This window comes from Megascapheus bottae, chromosome 28 (assembly GCF_031878675.1).
Source record: "Megascapheus bottae isolate mThoBot1 chromosome 28, mThoBot2.hap1, whole genome shotgun sequence".
In the NCBI taxonomy this organism is placed as follows: Eukaryota; Metazoa; Chordata; class Mammalia; order Rodentia; family Geomyidae; genus Megascapheus; species Megascapheus bottae.
Genome location: NC_143536.1, coordinates 4656680 through 4671042, shown reverse-complemented (window position 1 = coordinate 4671042; position 14363 = coordinate 4656680). Strand labels below are relative to the sequence as shown.

At 42.6% G+C, this 14363-nt stretch overlaps 1 protein-coding gene across 6 annotated transcripts in view; it reads left to right on the top strand.

Moving 5' to 3' along the window:
* Naa25 (N-alpha-acetyltransferase 25, NatB auxiliary subunit) overlaps nucleotides 1-14363 on the top strand; it is a 51139-nt gene that overhangs the window by 19490 nt on the left and 17286 nt on the right. For all 6 annotated transcript variants that reach the window (XM_090320091.1, XM_090320090.1, XM_090320095.1 and 3 more), the window contains 7 exons: nucleotides 1353-1442; nucleotides 3553-3722; nucleotides 4419-4531; nucleotides 5865-6072; nucleotides 8002-8091; nucleotides 10716-10896; nucleotides 13263-13362. In XM_090320091.1, coding sequence (XP_090176217.1) covers nucleotides 1353-1442; nucleotides 3553-3722; nucleotides 4419-4531; nucleotides 5865-6072; nucleotides 8002-8091; nucleotides 10716-10896; nucleotides 13263-13362 — 952 coding nt within the window. The remainder of the gene's footprint in view (nucleotides 1-1352; nucleotides 1443-3552; nucleotides 3723-4418; nucleotides 4532-5864; nucleotides 6073-8001; nucleotides 8092-10715; nucleotides 10897-13262; nucleotides 13363-14363) is intronic.

Sequence of the window (14363 nt, the reverse complement as noted above, 5' to 3'; positions counted from 1 at the left end):
TTGGGAAGCTGTTTGTTAAGATATGTTTTCTAGGTTGGGCAAGATGGCTTATGAAGATTGAGAGGCTTGCAGTTCAAGCCAAGCCCAGGCAAAAGGTTTATAAGACTGTACCTCAACTAATAAAAGCTAGGTCCCATGGCCCAGGCCTAGCCAAAAGGGAAGCATAAATAGATGGAGGTATGAGTTCTACCTTGAAGATATTTAAAGCACAAGTGCTGGCTACAGGGTTCAATTGGTAAAATACCTCCCGAGTAAATGAAAGTCTTTGAGTTCAAGTCCCTAGTACCACCAAAAATCAACCTAGTAACCAAACAGTAAGGTTAGTTTTTTTTTGTTGGTGGTGGGGCTTGAACTCTGGGCCTGGGTGCTGTCCCTGAGCACTTCAGCTCAAGGCTTCAGCCCTACCCCTGGGCCTGGGGGTGTCCCTGAGCTTTTCAGCTCAAGGTGTGAGCCACTGCCCAGCTCAAGGTTACTTTTTTTTTTTTTAATTTTTTACCTGATTTTATTTTTTGTCAGTCCTGGGGCTTGAACTCAGGGCCTCAGGGCTCTGTCCTTGAGCTGCTTTTGCTTAAGGTTAGTACCCTACCACTTAAGTCGCAGCACTACTTCGAGCTTTTTCTGTGCATGTGGTACTTAGGAATCATGCATGCTAAGCAAGCACTCTACCACTAAGTCACATTCTCAGGCCCTGGTTATTTATTTTTGTTTTTGAAGGAACACATAGTTTATGTTTTGTTTTGTTTTTTTACCTGTCCTGAGGCTGGAATTCAGGGCCGGGGCACTGTCCTTAGACAATTTTTGCTCAAGGCTAGCACCCTACCACCTCCATAGCACCACTTCCGACTTTTGCTTAGTATGTGGTACCAATGAATTGAACCCAGGGCTTTGTGTGTGCTAGGAAAGCACTCTACCACTAGGGTACACTACCATCCTGTTTTCTTTCTTTTTTTTTTTTTTGCCAATCCTGGCACTTGAACTCAGGGCTTAGACACTATCCTTAGGCACATTTTGCTCAAGGCTAGCACTCTGCCACTTGAGCCACAGCACCACTTCTGACTTTCTCTGTGTATGTGATACCCATGAATCGAACCCAGGGCTTTGTACATGCTAGGTGAGCACTCTACCACTAGGCTAAGCTCCTGGCCCCAGCCTGTTTTTTTTGTCTTTATATTGCTGATAATGTTTCTTGAGTGATATTCTCTTAGAGTTGCAGAAAATGCACCAGAAGAGGTGGGTTTTCCTTGTTCATAAAGAATTGTAACTTAGAACAAAAGTAATGTTATCATGATTCATAAGACAGATTTATCACAACTTGAATTTAATCCTGTGTGCATCATTCAATCTGATTTTAGCTCAGATGATTGGCAGTTCTATCTGACTTATTTCGATTCTGTCTTTCGACTGATTGAAGAGTCCTGGACACCTCCTGCTGAAGGTGAACAGTAAGTCATCTTTTCTGAATTACAAGTAGATTTCAAATGGATTTGTTTCTTTTTTGTAAGGCAGTTGAATTCCTTTTTTTTTTTTTGGGTGGGTGCTGGGGCTTGATCTTGGCCTGAGCGCTGTCCCTGAATGCTTCAGCTCAAGGCTACCACCTTATCCCTGGGCTACTGCCCGTCTCTGGGCTACTATCCTACTCTTGAGCCAAGCCCCACTTCCAGATTTTTCTAGAGGCTAATTGGAGATAAGAGTCTCAGGTCCTTTTGTGCCCAGGCTGGCTTTGAACCTTGATCCTCAGATCTCAGCTTCCTGAGTAGCTAGGATTTACAGGTATGAGCCACCACCTGGCTTCCTTACTTCCTTACTTCCTGTTTTTTATATATGTGGTACCAAGGAATCAAATCCAGGTCTTTGTGTATGCTAGGCAAGCACTCTACCACTAGATCATGTAGTAAAGTCTTAGTAAGATTTTTCTTCCCTCCTGGGGCTTGAACTCAGAGCCTGTGCATCATTCTGAGTTTTTTTTTTTTTTTTTTTGCCAGTCCTGGGCTTGAGTTCAGGGCCTGAGCACTGTCCTTGGACTTTCTCAAGTCCAGAGCTCTACCACTTGAGCCTCAGCACCACGTCAGGCTTTTTTCTATGTATGTGGTACCGAGGAATTGAACCCGGGTCTTCATGTATGCTAGGCAAGCGCTCTACCACTAGGCCAAACTCCCAGCCCCTGAGATTCTTTTGTTCAGTGTGTTAACACTACCATTTAGGCTACAGCACCATTTCTGACTTTTTCTGTTTAATGTGGTACTGAGGAATTGAAGCCAAGCCTTCATGCATTCTAGGCAAGCAGTCTACCACTAAGACCACTAAGCCACATTCTGTCTCATTTTTCCCCCCTTTGTTTTAGAGAAGTGTCATGATTGATTTAAGTTCTGTATTGATAATACTTGTTTGTGTAGTACTTTTTTCTGTTTCCTAGTATTACAGATAATAATATAATAAACAGAAATGGCATCTTTTAAAAATGTGAGTCCAATTTTTAATTCTTAGCATTGGACAAGTGGGGCTAATACTTCATAATATTAGCTAAGTTACACAGTGTTTTAGCCTCCATCCTTTTTTTTTTTTTTTTTGGCCAGTCCTGTACTTGAGCTCACGGCCTGAGCACTGTCCTTGGACTTTCTCAAGGCTAGAGTTCTACTACTTAAGCTTGTATGTGGTACTGAGGAATTAAACCCTGGTCTTTGTGTATGCTAAGGAAGCATTCAACCACTAGGCCAAACTCCCAGCCCCCGTCCATTCTTTTTTTTTAAAAACACTAATCCTAGGGCTTGAACTCAGGGCCTAAGCACTGTCTTAGGCTTTCTCAGAACTAGAGCACTACTACATGAGCCACAGCACCACTTCCTGCTGTTTCTATGTATGTGGTACTGAGGAATTGAACCAGAGTCTTCGTGTATGATAGGCAAGCACTACCACTAGGCCAAACTTCTGGCCCCAAAGTCTCCATCCTTTTGTTGTTGATGTTGAAATAGAGTCTCATGATGTAAGCTCAGTCTGGTTTTGTACCAGAGAGCCTCTGCATTAGCTTCCCACGTATAGGAATATTATCAGTAAGACCATAGAATTCATAGTTACGTTTTTCATTCCACTATGCATTGCTGTGCATTGACCAGAGTGCTATTTCTTCTTTCTTTCTTTTTCATTTATAAGATGGGGTTTGGCAGGGCTGGGAGTTTGCCGTAATGGTAGAGTGCTTGCCTATCATGCATGAAGACCCAAATTCAATTCCTCAGTATCACATATATAGAAAAAGCTGGAAGTGGTTCTGTGGCTCAAGTGGTAGGGTTCTAGGCTTGAGAAAAGCCCAAGAACAGTGCTCAGGCCCTGAGTTCAAGCCCCACGACTGGCCAAAAAAAACAAACAAAACTTTAGCCAAGCCTTGAGGCATATGGCTCAGAGGTACAGTGTTTGTGCCTAGTCATTAAGAAGCTCTGAGTTCAAATCCCAGTCTTGCCCTTTCACTCACATAGAAAACAATGAATCTCACTTGTCTTTAACCTTTTTGAAGGATGACAGAGACAAAAAAATGCTTTTTTAAAATGTGCTTATACTCAGCTCTTTAGAAGGAGAAGTACATTATTCTGCAGAAGAAGCTGTGAAGTTCATTGAAGATAGGATAACAGAAGAGTCCAGAGGCTCTCGCCATCTTCGAGGACCACATCTAGCTAAACTGGAGCTGATCAGGCGCTTACGAAGTCAAGGGTGTAACGATGAGTACAAGCTGGGTAAGAGGCCATGTACCTGAGACCCTGGAGCAGGCATGGGGATATCCTCAATGCCTCTGAATCTTGTGATGGTGAAGAAATCGGAAATCTTCTGAAAGTGCTCATTGGAAAATGGATCATGGATCATACTTCTTTTATTTATTTGCTGGTCCTAGGGCTTGAACTCAGGGCCTGTGCACCATGCCTGAGTGTCATCTTTTGCTCAAGGCTAGCACTTAAGAGTTACAGGATCTTTTCTGCGTGGGTTAGCTTTGAACCATGATCCTTACATCTCAGCCTCTGAGTAGTTATGATTGTAAGCAGGAACTACCAATGCCCAGCTTGAAGCCGCTTTTCTAGGCAGCCATTCCAGCCCTTATTGCTTTAGGTTATGGCATTTAGATAAGGTATGGCATTTTTGTCGGAGCTAATTCTGTGTAGCTGCATTCACAGGCATGTGGTACCACACCCAGCTTTTTAGTTGAGATGGAGTCTTGTAAACTGTTTGAACAGGCTAGCTTTCATCTCTGGTATTCCCAGTTTATTGGAGATAAGAGCTAAGAGCCTCATGGACTTTGCTGGCTTTGAGCCACAGTTGTAGGCATGAGCTACCAGTGCTCAGCAAAATAAATTCTGAAAAATTAAACTCACTTGATTTAGAAATTGCTAAAGCCTATGGATAATTTAGTGACTTTCTTTTCCTTCTCTTACTTTTAGGAGATCCAGAAGAATTGATGTTTCAGTATTTTAAGATGTTTGGAGATAAACCATGTTGTTTTACAGACCTTAAAGTGTTTGTTGACCTGTTGCCAGCTACACAGTGTACAAAAGTAAGTACCTTTCAGAATTCTGTTGATCAAAACTAGATTAAGCATTTGGGATTCCTTTAATGTATGGGAATGGAAAACAGGCTCATGGTGACTGTGCTAGCCCGCTAAGTACTCTTGAGTGCTATCACATCAAAGGCAGTTTCTTGTCAAGGCAAATTCCAATGGGAATGAACACCTGGAGGTGATTGAAACCTTGTTTGTTTAAAAAGTGGCATTGGGGATCAAACTCAGGGCTCTGTGTTCTGTAGGCAGGTGCCTTATTACTTGAGCAGCACCCCATCTACCTGAGGGGTCTTCTGCTTACTGAGTAATTGCTGAGTCACTCAAGGCTTACCTCATGTTGTTTCATTCTGAGATAATAAGATTTTCATGTTAATTGGCGGCATGTCTCAAGTGCTAGCAGCAAGCAAAACAAAGCAGAGCAGTACCTGAGCTTAGGACTTGTAACCCCCAACAAATTTATTTGAAAATCACTGGGCATAGTGGCTCAACACTAGTAATCCTATTTGCTTAGGAGGCTGAGATGAGGATAGAAGTCCAAAGCCATCTTGGTCAGAAAGTTCTAGAAATCCTATCTCAGCCAATAAAAGCTCAATATGTTGGTACATGAATGTTCTCAATGCACTGAGGGAAGTATACATGGAAAGATTTAGTCTAGGTCAACCTGGGCAAAAAAATGAGACTATTCCAAAACAGTGCAAGCAAAAGGGCTGAAGGTATGGTTCATGTGGTAAAGTGCTATTTAGCAAGCACAAGCCCTGAATTCATAGCCCATCCCCAAGAGGATTTATTTTTGTTGTTTTTTTTGTCGGCTGTGGAGCTTGAACTCTGGACCGGCGTGCTATCTGAGCTCCTCAGCTCAAGGTTAGCCCCCTACCACTTGAGCCACAGTGTCACCTCCGGTTTTCTGGTGGTTAATTGAAGATAAAGAGTTGCAGCATTATTTGTTGTCCTTAACATATTTGTTTGTTTATTATATTTATATTTTTGCCAGTCCTGTGACTTGAACACAGGACCTGAGCACTGTCCTTGGGCTTTCTCAAGGCTGGAGCTCTACCACTTGAGCCATAGCACTGCTTTCAGCTTTATTCTATGTATGTGGTACCGAAGATTCAAACTTGGGTCTTCATGAATGCTAGGCAAGCACTCTACCACTAGGCCAAATTCCCGGCCCCTGCCCTTGACATCTTTGTAAGTTGTTGGTAGATGGAAAATGGAATATTAAATTTGGAATTTATTGTATTGGTTTTGTTCTTGATGCCTTTTTCTAGACTAATTCTGTTTGTGGAGTTATGTTTTGAGATTTGTATCCCCTTTTTTCCCCATCTTACAGTTCATTAATCAGTTACTTGGAGTTGTTCCCCTGTCAACACCCACAGAGGATAAGCTGGCACTACCTGCTGACATCCGAGCTCTGCAGCAACATTTGTGTGTGGTGCAGCTGACAAGGCTACTCGGCTTGTACCACACCATGGATAAAAATCAGAAATTGAGCGTGGTCAGAGAGTTGATGTTAAGGTACCAACATGGACTAGAATTTGGTGAGTTGCCTTGTGCAACATATGGTACTACCTGACCTATTCATGCTTCAAAGTCAGCTGTTAGGGCATCCATAGCCACGTCCTTCAACATGCTTGCTAAGGGGCAGATTTTATCTGGTGGGGCTACTATCTAAGCATGGAGTTTAAGATCCTATTATGGGCTGGGAATTTGGCCTAGTAGTGCTTGCCTAGCATTGCATGAAGACCTGGGCTCGATTCCTTGGTACCACAACATAGAAAAGGCTGTTAATGGTGATGTGACTCAAGTGGTAGAGCTCTAGCATTGAGAAAACCCAATTACAGTGCTCAAGGCCCTGAGTTCATGCCCCAGGGTTGGCCCCCCCCACCAAAAAAAAATTCCTTCTAGTTGGCTTCTAGCTGTCCATACTGTTCCTGATATATGCAGCTTATGTGAATTGCATAGTTGATGATGATTGTCATAGTTTGGGAGGATATAGGCTTTAATATGGTCTGTAGTTAAGCAAAGGAATATTATATATTGTAAGAAAAATGTATAATTTGAATAGATGATCCTCCTATTTGTCTAGATCTAGCTAAATAGATGTGATAGAAATATAAATCGAGGGCCGGGTAAGGTAGCTTGTGCCTGTAATCCTACTCAGGAGGCTGAGATCTGATGATCACGGTTCAAAGCCAGCCTGGCACTAAAAACCCCAAGACTCTTATCTCCAATTAACAACTAGAAAACCACTAGAAAAGTGGCACTGTGGCTCCAGGGTAGCCTTGAGCTGAAGAGCTCAGGAACAGCACCTAGGCCCAGAGTCCAAGCCCCATGACCAGGAAAGAAAAGAAAAAGAAAATATGTAGATGTCAGTATTTTTCTAAGTAAATTTTTAAAAAAATTTGAAGAGCCTGTTGCCAGTGACTTATGCCTACAATTCTAGATGGTCAGGAGGCTAAGATCTGAGGATTGTGATTCAAAGCCAGCTCAGGCAAGAAAGTTCATGAACTTCAATCTCCAATAATCTAATCAGAAAAAGCTTGAGGTAGTTCAAGTGGTAGAGCACCAGCTTTGAGTACAGAGAACCTCAGGGACAGAATCTAGGCCCTAACTTCAAGCCCCAGGACTGGCAATAAATAATTAGATTAGATGTAAGGTGTGCGATATTAACGTATTTATATATGGGCCTTATTTTTTTGTTTGTTTGCCAGTCCTGGGCTTTGAACTCAGGGCCTGAGCATTGTCCTTGGGCTTTCTCAAGGTTATAGTTCTTCCACTTGAGCCACAGTACCACTTCTGCATTTCTGGCTTTTTTCTACTTATGTGTTATCAAAGAATTGAACCTGAGTCTTCGTGCATGCTAGGCAAGCACTGTACCACTAGGCCAAACTCCAGGCCCCGGGCCTTGGTTCTTTACCTAAAATTTCTTGAAACGTTCATGTTGGGACCAGACTAAATATTGTCTGATCTGGGGCTCTTTTTGATCTAGCTGAGTGTAGTCTATAATTTTCTGCTTCATGACTCAGAGTGTGAAGTAATAGGAATTGAATCCAGAACAGCTAGGGAAAAGTCGACTATATGGCTACTCCCCAACCCTAATGGCTTAGACTTTTCTTTTGTTATTCAGCCTATTTTTATTTTCTCTCTCCCCCCACCCCCCATTCCTTCTTTTGAAAACTCTTGGGGGTGGGGCACTGGTGGCTCATGCCTGTAATCTTAACTTCTCTGGAGGTTGAGATTTGAGGGTCAAGGTTTGAAGGTTAGGCAGGAAAGTTCATGAGACTCTTGCCTCTAATTAACCACCAAAATTCCCAGAAGTGGAACTGTGGCTGATGTGGTAGAGTGCCAGCTTAGAGTAGAATTGCTTAGGATTGGTACCAAAAAAAGTAAACTGAAACAAAAAACCTCCTTTGGGGCAGTAATGAGCAAATGATAATGCCTTTTTATTTTTTTTAAATCCCTCGTAGGCAAATCCTGCTTGAAAACAGAATTGCAGTTTTCTGACTATTACTGTCTCCTTGCTGTCCATGTGCTCATTGATGTATGGAGAGAAACAGGTGAGTCTTAGTGATTTCAGTATTACTTTGGTTTTGGTTTTTAACTTTTGTCCTTTGGATTCAGCTATTTGCACTATGCTTTGTCAACTCTTACATCATCATCTACAATTTTGTCCTGGGGCTGGCCACTCTCCCTGGGCTTTATGCCACAATACCATTTCTGGCTTCTTGGTAGTTAAAAGTCTCATGGATTTTCCTGCCTTAGCTGGCTTTAAACCACAATATTTAGATCAGCCTCCTGAGTAGCTGGGATTACAGGTGTGAGCCACTGGCATCCAGTTCTAATTCCTTCTTTTTAGTGACTGTAAATTCTACATTTGCTCCTTAGAATGTAATTCATGAATTGCTTCATGTTTTTAGGTCTTTCTTGTACTTCTCAGTGGCTCTAATAAAGAAATCAAGACCTAAATTTAGGCAGCTGTCTATAATCTGGATGATTTTATTTTTGCTTGTCCTGAGCCTTGAACTTGGGGCTGGGTTCTGTCCCTTAGTCAACCTATACTCAAGGCTAGTGCTCTACCACTTGAGCCGCAGTGCCACTTCTGGCTTTTTCTGTTTGTTTGGTACTAATGAATTAAACCCAGGGCTTCATGCATGCTAGCAAACACTCTACCACTAAGCCACATTCAGGATGATTTAAAATTCATGAATTTGTAGTTTATTTTCAGGTGTGTCTGCTTAATGAATAGTATAAAAAAATACAGCCAGGTGTGATGGCTCACACCTGTAATCCTAGCTACTCAGGAGGCTAAGATCTGAGGATCAAGGTTCAAAGCCAGCCCAGGCACAAAAGGACCAGAGACTCTCCAATTAACCTCTAGAAAATGGGAAGTGGGGCTTTGCTCAAGGGTAGGAAGTAGGAAGGTAGCCTTGAGCTGAAGAGCTCAGGGATAATACTCAGGCCCAGAGGTAGGGCAGTAGCCTTAAGCTGAAGAGCTCAGGGACAGCGCCCAGGCAGAGATCAAGCCCCATAACCCACAAAAAAAAAATAAATAAAATAATAATACAGCCAGGCTTGTGGCTCATACCTGTAATCCTAGCTACTCAGGAGGCTGAGATCTAAAGATGCAGTTCAAAGCCCCCTAGGCGCTAAAATCCATGAAACTCTTATCTTCAATTAACCACCAGAAAACTGGGGTAGGGTGGTAGCCTTGAGCAAAACAGCTGAAAGACAGCACTCAAGCCCAGTCCCATGACTGACAAAACAAAATAAAAACTAATAAATATAATGATGGTAATATTGTAAGTAGGTAGAACCCAATGGGCCTTTTATTTACTTAGGGCTGAGTTCTGATTGATTTTTTTATTTTATTTATATTTTTTGTGCCAGTCTTGGGGCTTCGACTCAGGCCTTGAGCCTTTTCCCTCAAAGCTAGCACTCTGCACTTCAGCCACAGCTCCACTTTTGGCTTTTTAGTGGTTAATTAAGAAAAAGAACTTCTCAAGCTGAGCCTGTGCAGTGGCTCACACCAGTAATCCTAGCTACTCAGGAGGTTGAGATCTGAGGATCAAGGTTCAAAGCTAACTAGGAGCAAAAAAGAACCTGAAACTTATTTCCAGTTAACCTCTAGAAAATGGGAAGTGGGGCTTGGCTCCAGGGTAGGGAAGTAGCCTTGAGCTGGAATGCTCAGGGACTGCACCCAGGCCCAGGCCAAGTTCAAGCCCCATAACCCACAAAAAAAAAAAAAAATGGACTCTGAGGCCCAGGAGGCTGAGATCTGACGATCACGGTTGGAAGCCAGCCTGGGCAGAAGCTAGCCCCTGAGACTTACTCTGAGTAACCACTCAGAAACTGCAAGTGGGCCAGAATTGTATGTAGCCTAGTGATAGTTTGCTTGCCTGGGATGCACAAAGCCCTGGATTTGATTCTCTGTACTACATACACAGAAAAAGCTGGAAGTAGCGCTATGGCTCAAGTGGCAGAGTGTTAGCCTTGAGCAAAAAGTGTCCAGGGACAGTGCCAAGACCCTAAGTTCAAGTCCCAGGACTGGCAAAAACAAACAAATGGAAATGGCACTATGACTCAAGTGGTAGAGTGCTAACTAGGTGCTTGGGCTCTGGGGTCAAAGCCCCATAACTGATGGGAGGGTGGTAGGAAATTTCACACACTTTTCTACATGAGCTGGCTTCAAACCACATTCCTCAGATCTCAGCCTCATGAGTAGGAAGGATAATAGGCTTGAGTCTCTGGTACCCAGGAACTCAGTGTTTTGACCAGTCCTGGGGCTTGAACTCACGGCCTAAATCCTGTCCCTTGGGCTTTTTTAAGGCTAGCACTCTACCACTTGAACCATAGCACCACTTCTGGCCTTTTTTTGTGTTTGTGGTACCAAGGAATTGAACCCAGGGATTTGTGCATGCTAGCACTCTGCCACTAGGCTATACTTCCCATCCCACTCTGGGTTTTTTGTAGAGGGCATATTTAAGAATGTGCTTAATGATTGAGGGACTATTTAAGGAAATTTCTTATTTCAATTTATAGGTTTATAAGGAAAATTGATTACTTCTACATAAAGTAATTCATGGAATAGTTAAAGGAGGTGATGGTATCAAAGGTTTTTATTTACTTTCTTTGAGAAACTCTGCTGTAAAGATCAGTGGATAATGCTCTACTTTGGTTTTAGGTGATGAGACTGCGGTGTGGCAGGCCCTGACTTTGCTGGAAGAAGGGTTAGCCCACAGCCCTTCCAACGCCCAGTTCAAATTGCTGCTTGTTCGAATCTACTGTATGCTGGGTGCATTTGAACCAGTGGTGGATCTTTATTCCAGCCTCGATGCTAAACATATCCAGCATGACACCATTGGGTTGGTAGTATATACTCTGAGTAATGTGTAGCTAGCCACCTCAGGAAGGGAGCATAGCATTCAGACTTTTTAAGTTTTAACAGTGCAACTATTCATGACAGTAATTTAACACCTATTAGGACTCTTGCAAATCATGAAGAATTTCTTTAGGATTTTATGATAATGAAAAAAATTAGCATTTATTAAATGGTCAAGTTCCTACTCCCCCCTCTCCTCCTCCCCTAAAGGACAGCATCCAGCATCCAGTGATTGAACCCAGGGCCTTGGCATGCTGCATGTGCTGACAAGCTCTTATCTATGTTTGTTTTTTTATTTTTTTTCCTTTGGTCCTGGAACTTGAACTCTGAGGCTGGGCACTGTTCCTGAAATCCTTCTGCTCAAGGCTATCCCTCTACCACTTGAGCCATAGCACCACATCTGGCTTTTTTTGTGTATGTGGTACTAAGGAATCAAACTCAGGGTTCTGTGAATGCTAGGCAAACAATCTACCACTAGGCCACACTCCCAGTCCTCATATCTTATTGGGGTTTGAATCTAGGGCCTTGTACTTGTTAGGCAGGTACTCTATTATTTTGGCTATGTTGCCAGCCTTGTTTGAGTAGTGTTTAATTTTTTGCTTGGACCATGATTCTTCCTCTTTATGCTTCACACATAGCTAGGGGAGCTGGAGTGTATCGCTGTGTATAGATTTATGGGTTGAGATGAAATCTGTATAATTTTTGCCCAGGCTGACCTTTAACCTTGATTTTTGTTGACTTCAACCTCCTGAGTCGCACCATACCCAGTAGCATGTTGCTTATTGCCAGTCCTGGGGCTTGAACTCAGGGCCTGGACACTGTCCTTGGACTTTATTTTACTCAAAGCTAGTGCTCTGCCACTTGAGCCACAGCACCACTTCCAGCTTTTTCTGTGTTTGTAGTACCAAGGACTAGAACCCAGGGCTTGCTAAGTGAGCACTTCACCACTAGGTTATGCTCCCTGCCGCATACATAGATATATATTTATGTTTATGTCACAAATAAGACACGTATATTTCTTTGACATCCTTTTGAATTTGGGTTTGGCTATTTATTATTACTTAAAGTCATTGTCTGTGTCTTGCAATGATGTTTAAGGAGACAGAATTAGTCAGGCACCTGTGGATCATACCTGTTATCGAAGCACTCAGGATGCTTGGATCTGAGGATTGCAACTCTGAAGCCAGCCTGGGCAGAAAATTCCCTCTTTGTCTCCAGTTAACCACTCAAAAAGTGGAAGTGGGGCTGCAGTTCAAAAGTGGTAGAACACTAGCTTTGAGCAAAAAATTACTCAGGAACATAGCCCAGACCCTGAGTAAAAGCCCCACAATGACACACACACAATAAAACAGCATTATGTTTTCTTTCCTTTTTTTTTTTTTTATTTTTATTTATTTTTTATTTTTATTTTTTGCCAGTCCTGGGGCTTGAACCCAGGGCCTGAGCACTGTTCTTGGGCTTTTTCCTCAAGGCTAGTACTCTGCCACTTGAGCCACAGCACCATTTCTGGCTTTTTCTATGCATGTGGTGCGGAGGAATTGAACCCAGGTCTTTGTGCATGCTAGGCAAGCACTCTACCACTAAGCCAAACTTCCGGCCTCTTCCTTCCTTCCTTTCTTTTTTTGCCAGGCCTGGGGCTTGAACTCAAAGCTAGAGCTCTGCCTCTTGAGCTATATAACACTACTTCTGGCTTTTTCTGTGTATATGGCACTGAGAAATTGAACCCAGGTCTTCATACATGCTAGGCAATCACTCTACCACTAGGCTACACTCCCAACCTAAGCATTGTGTTTACTTACAAGGTTTGTGTTTTGTTCATTGTTGAGGTAAAGAAAGCATGACACAGAATGTTAGGTTTCCTATAAAAGCAAGTGAGCTTTGATTTTTATTTTATTTTTTTGTGGGTCATGGGGCTTGAACTCCACCTGGGTGCTGTCCCTGAGCTCTTCAGCTCAAGGCTACCAACCTATCCTGGAGCCAAGCTTCACTTCCCTTTTCTAGATAATTAGATTAGTTAATTAGATATAAGAGTCTCAGTCTTTTGTGCTTGGGTTGGCTTTGAACCTTGATCCTCAGATCTCAGCCTCCTGAGTAGCTAGGATTATAGGCGTGAGCCGACATGCCCTCAGCTGAGCTTTGATTTTTTTTTTTTATTTAATTCTGTGTATTAGATTATTTTTGTAGGTATGTGCTCTACCACTAGGCTATACTCCCGGCTATTAGATTATTTTGGATGGGGACAGGGTATTTTAGTTTTCTTATATCTTATCATAGTAATTTGAAGCACATTATTTGTAACCAAGGTTAGTAAGTATAATTTTTTTACTTTTTTCTTTTCTTCCAACCTAGTTATCTTTTGACCCGGTACGCCGCTTCCCTAGGTCAGTATGCTGCTGCCTCCCAGTCCTGTAACTTCGCACTCAGGTTTTTCCACTCCAACCAGAAAGATGTAAGTGAAAAATCATTTCTACTACTGACTGATATGGCTCAGAGTTCACCACCTTGTGTCCCAAGAGCAGGTGCTCTGGCATCCTGCTGTACTGCTGGCAGGTATCCTTAAGGCTAAGTTCCTCAAGAAGAGGTAGACCTAGTTATGTACATGAAATGTGGATGTATTCAATGGAGTCCTTTGAAAGTCTCACTGAAAAGGGGTGCTTGACAGACTAAGAAGGGTTGCGCCTCTCAGAGCTGTCTTTGCGACTGTGAGAGCCTTTTTCTAAGTCTGTAGTGTAGCCTGTAAGGGTATATCCTAGGATGCCATGAACAGTCTGCTAGTCTGCTTCCTGTTACCTTAATTTGTGAAGTTAACACTGCGTGTGTCAGTGGTCAGTTCATGTAGAATTAGAAGTACTTTATTTAGGATTATGAAGTTGATCAGTTGAAGGGCATTTAAGGAAACTTCAGTCAGTTGTATTTTGTAAGTAACAGTAAATGAAGCTTCTGTGTGCTGTAGTTATAAAATGCGACTTGCACTGTAGGTTTCACTGTAAGCCGGCTTGGGCTCCATATTGGGTTAAGCCAAGGTTTTGGGGAAAAAATAATATACTGCCTATCTGTTACCTTTGGCAGAGCTACACGAGAAGCAGTGTAGAGTAGGCATGTCTTCTGCGAGGTCACTGTCCACTTGGTTCTCACATCTCCTGCTTGAACTTGGCCGTGCCCATACTCTCCATGCTTACTTTCTCTCTGCAGATGAGGAAATTATCTTTTGGTGATCTTCTTGGAAGCATTCTTGAATTTTGAAAAACTCTTTGTTGCTATAAAAGCTGTGGCTGTCCTGCCTGCCATCCAGTTCTTCAGTGGGGTATATTAAATAGAAGCCATAGCAGAAACCCAGTTTGTGGTAATTACATCACAGGAGGGCTTGAGGCATGCAGGCGACAAGGCCTCTTAGACCCTTGGTTGTATTAATCCTCCTCCTTGTCACTCTGTGACTGATGCCTGATTAGA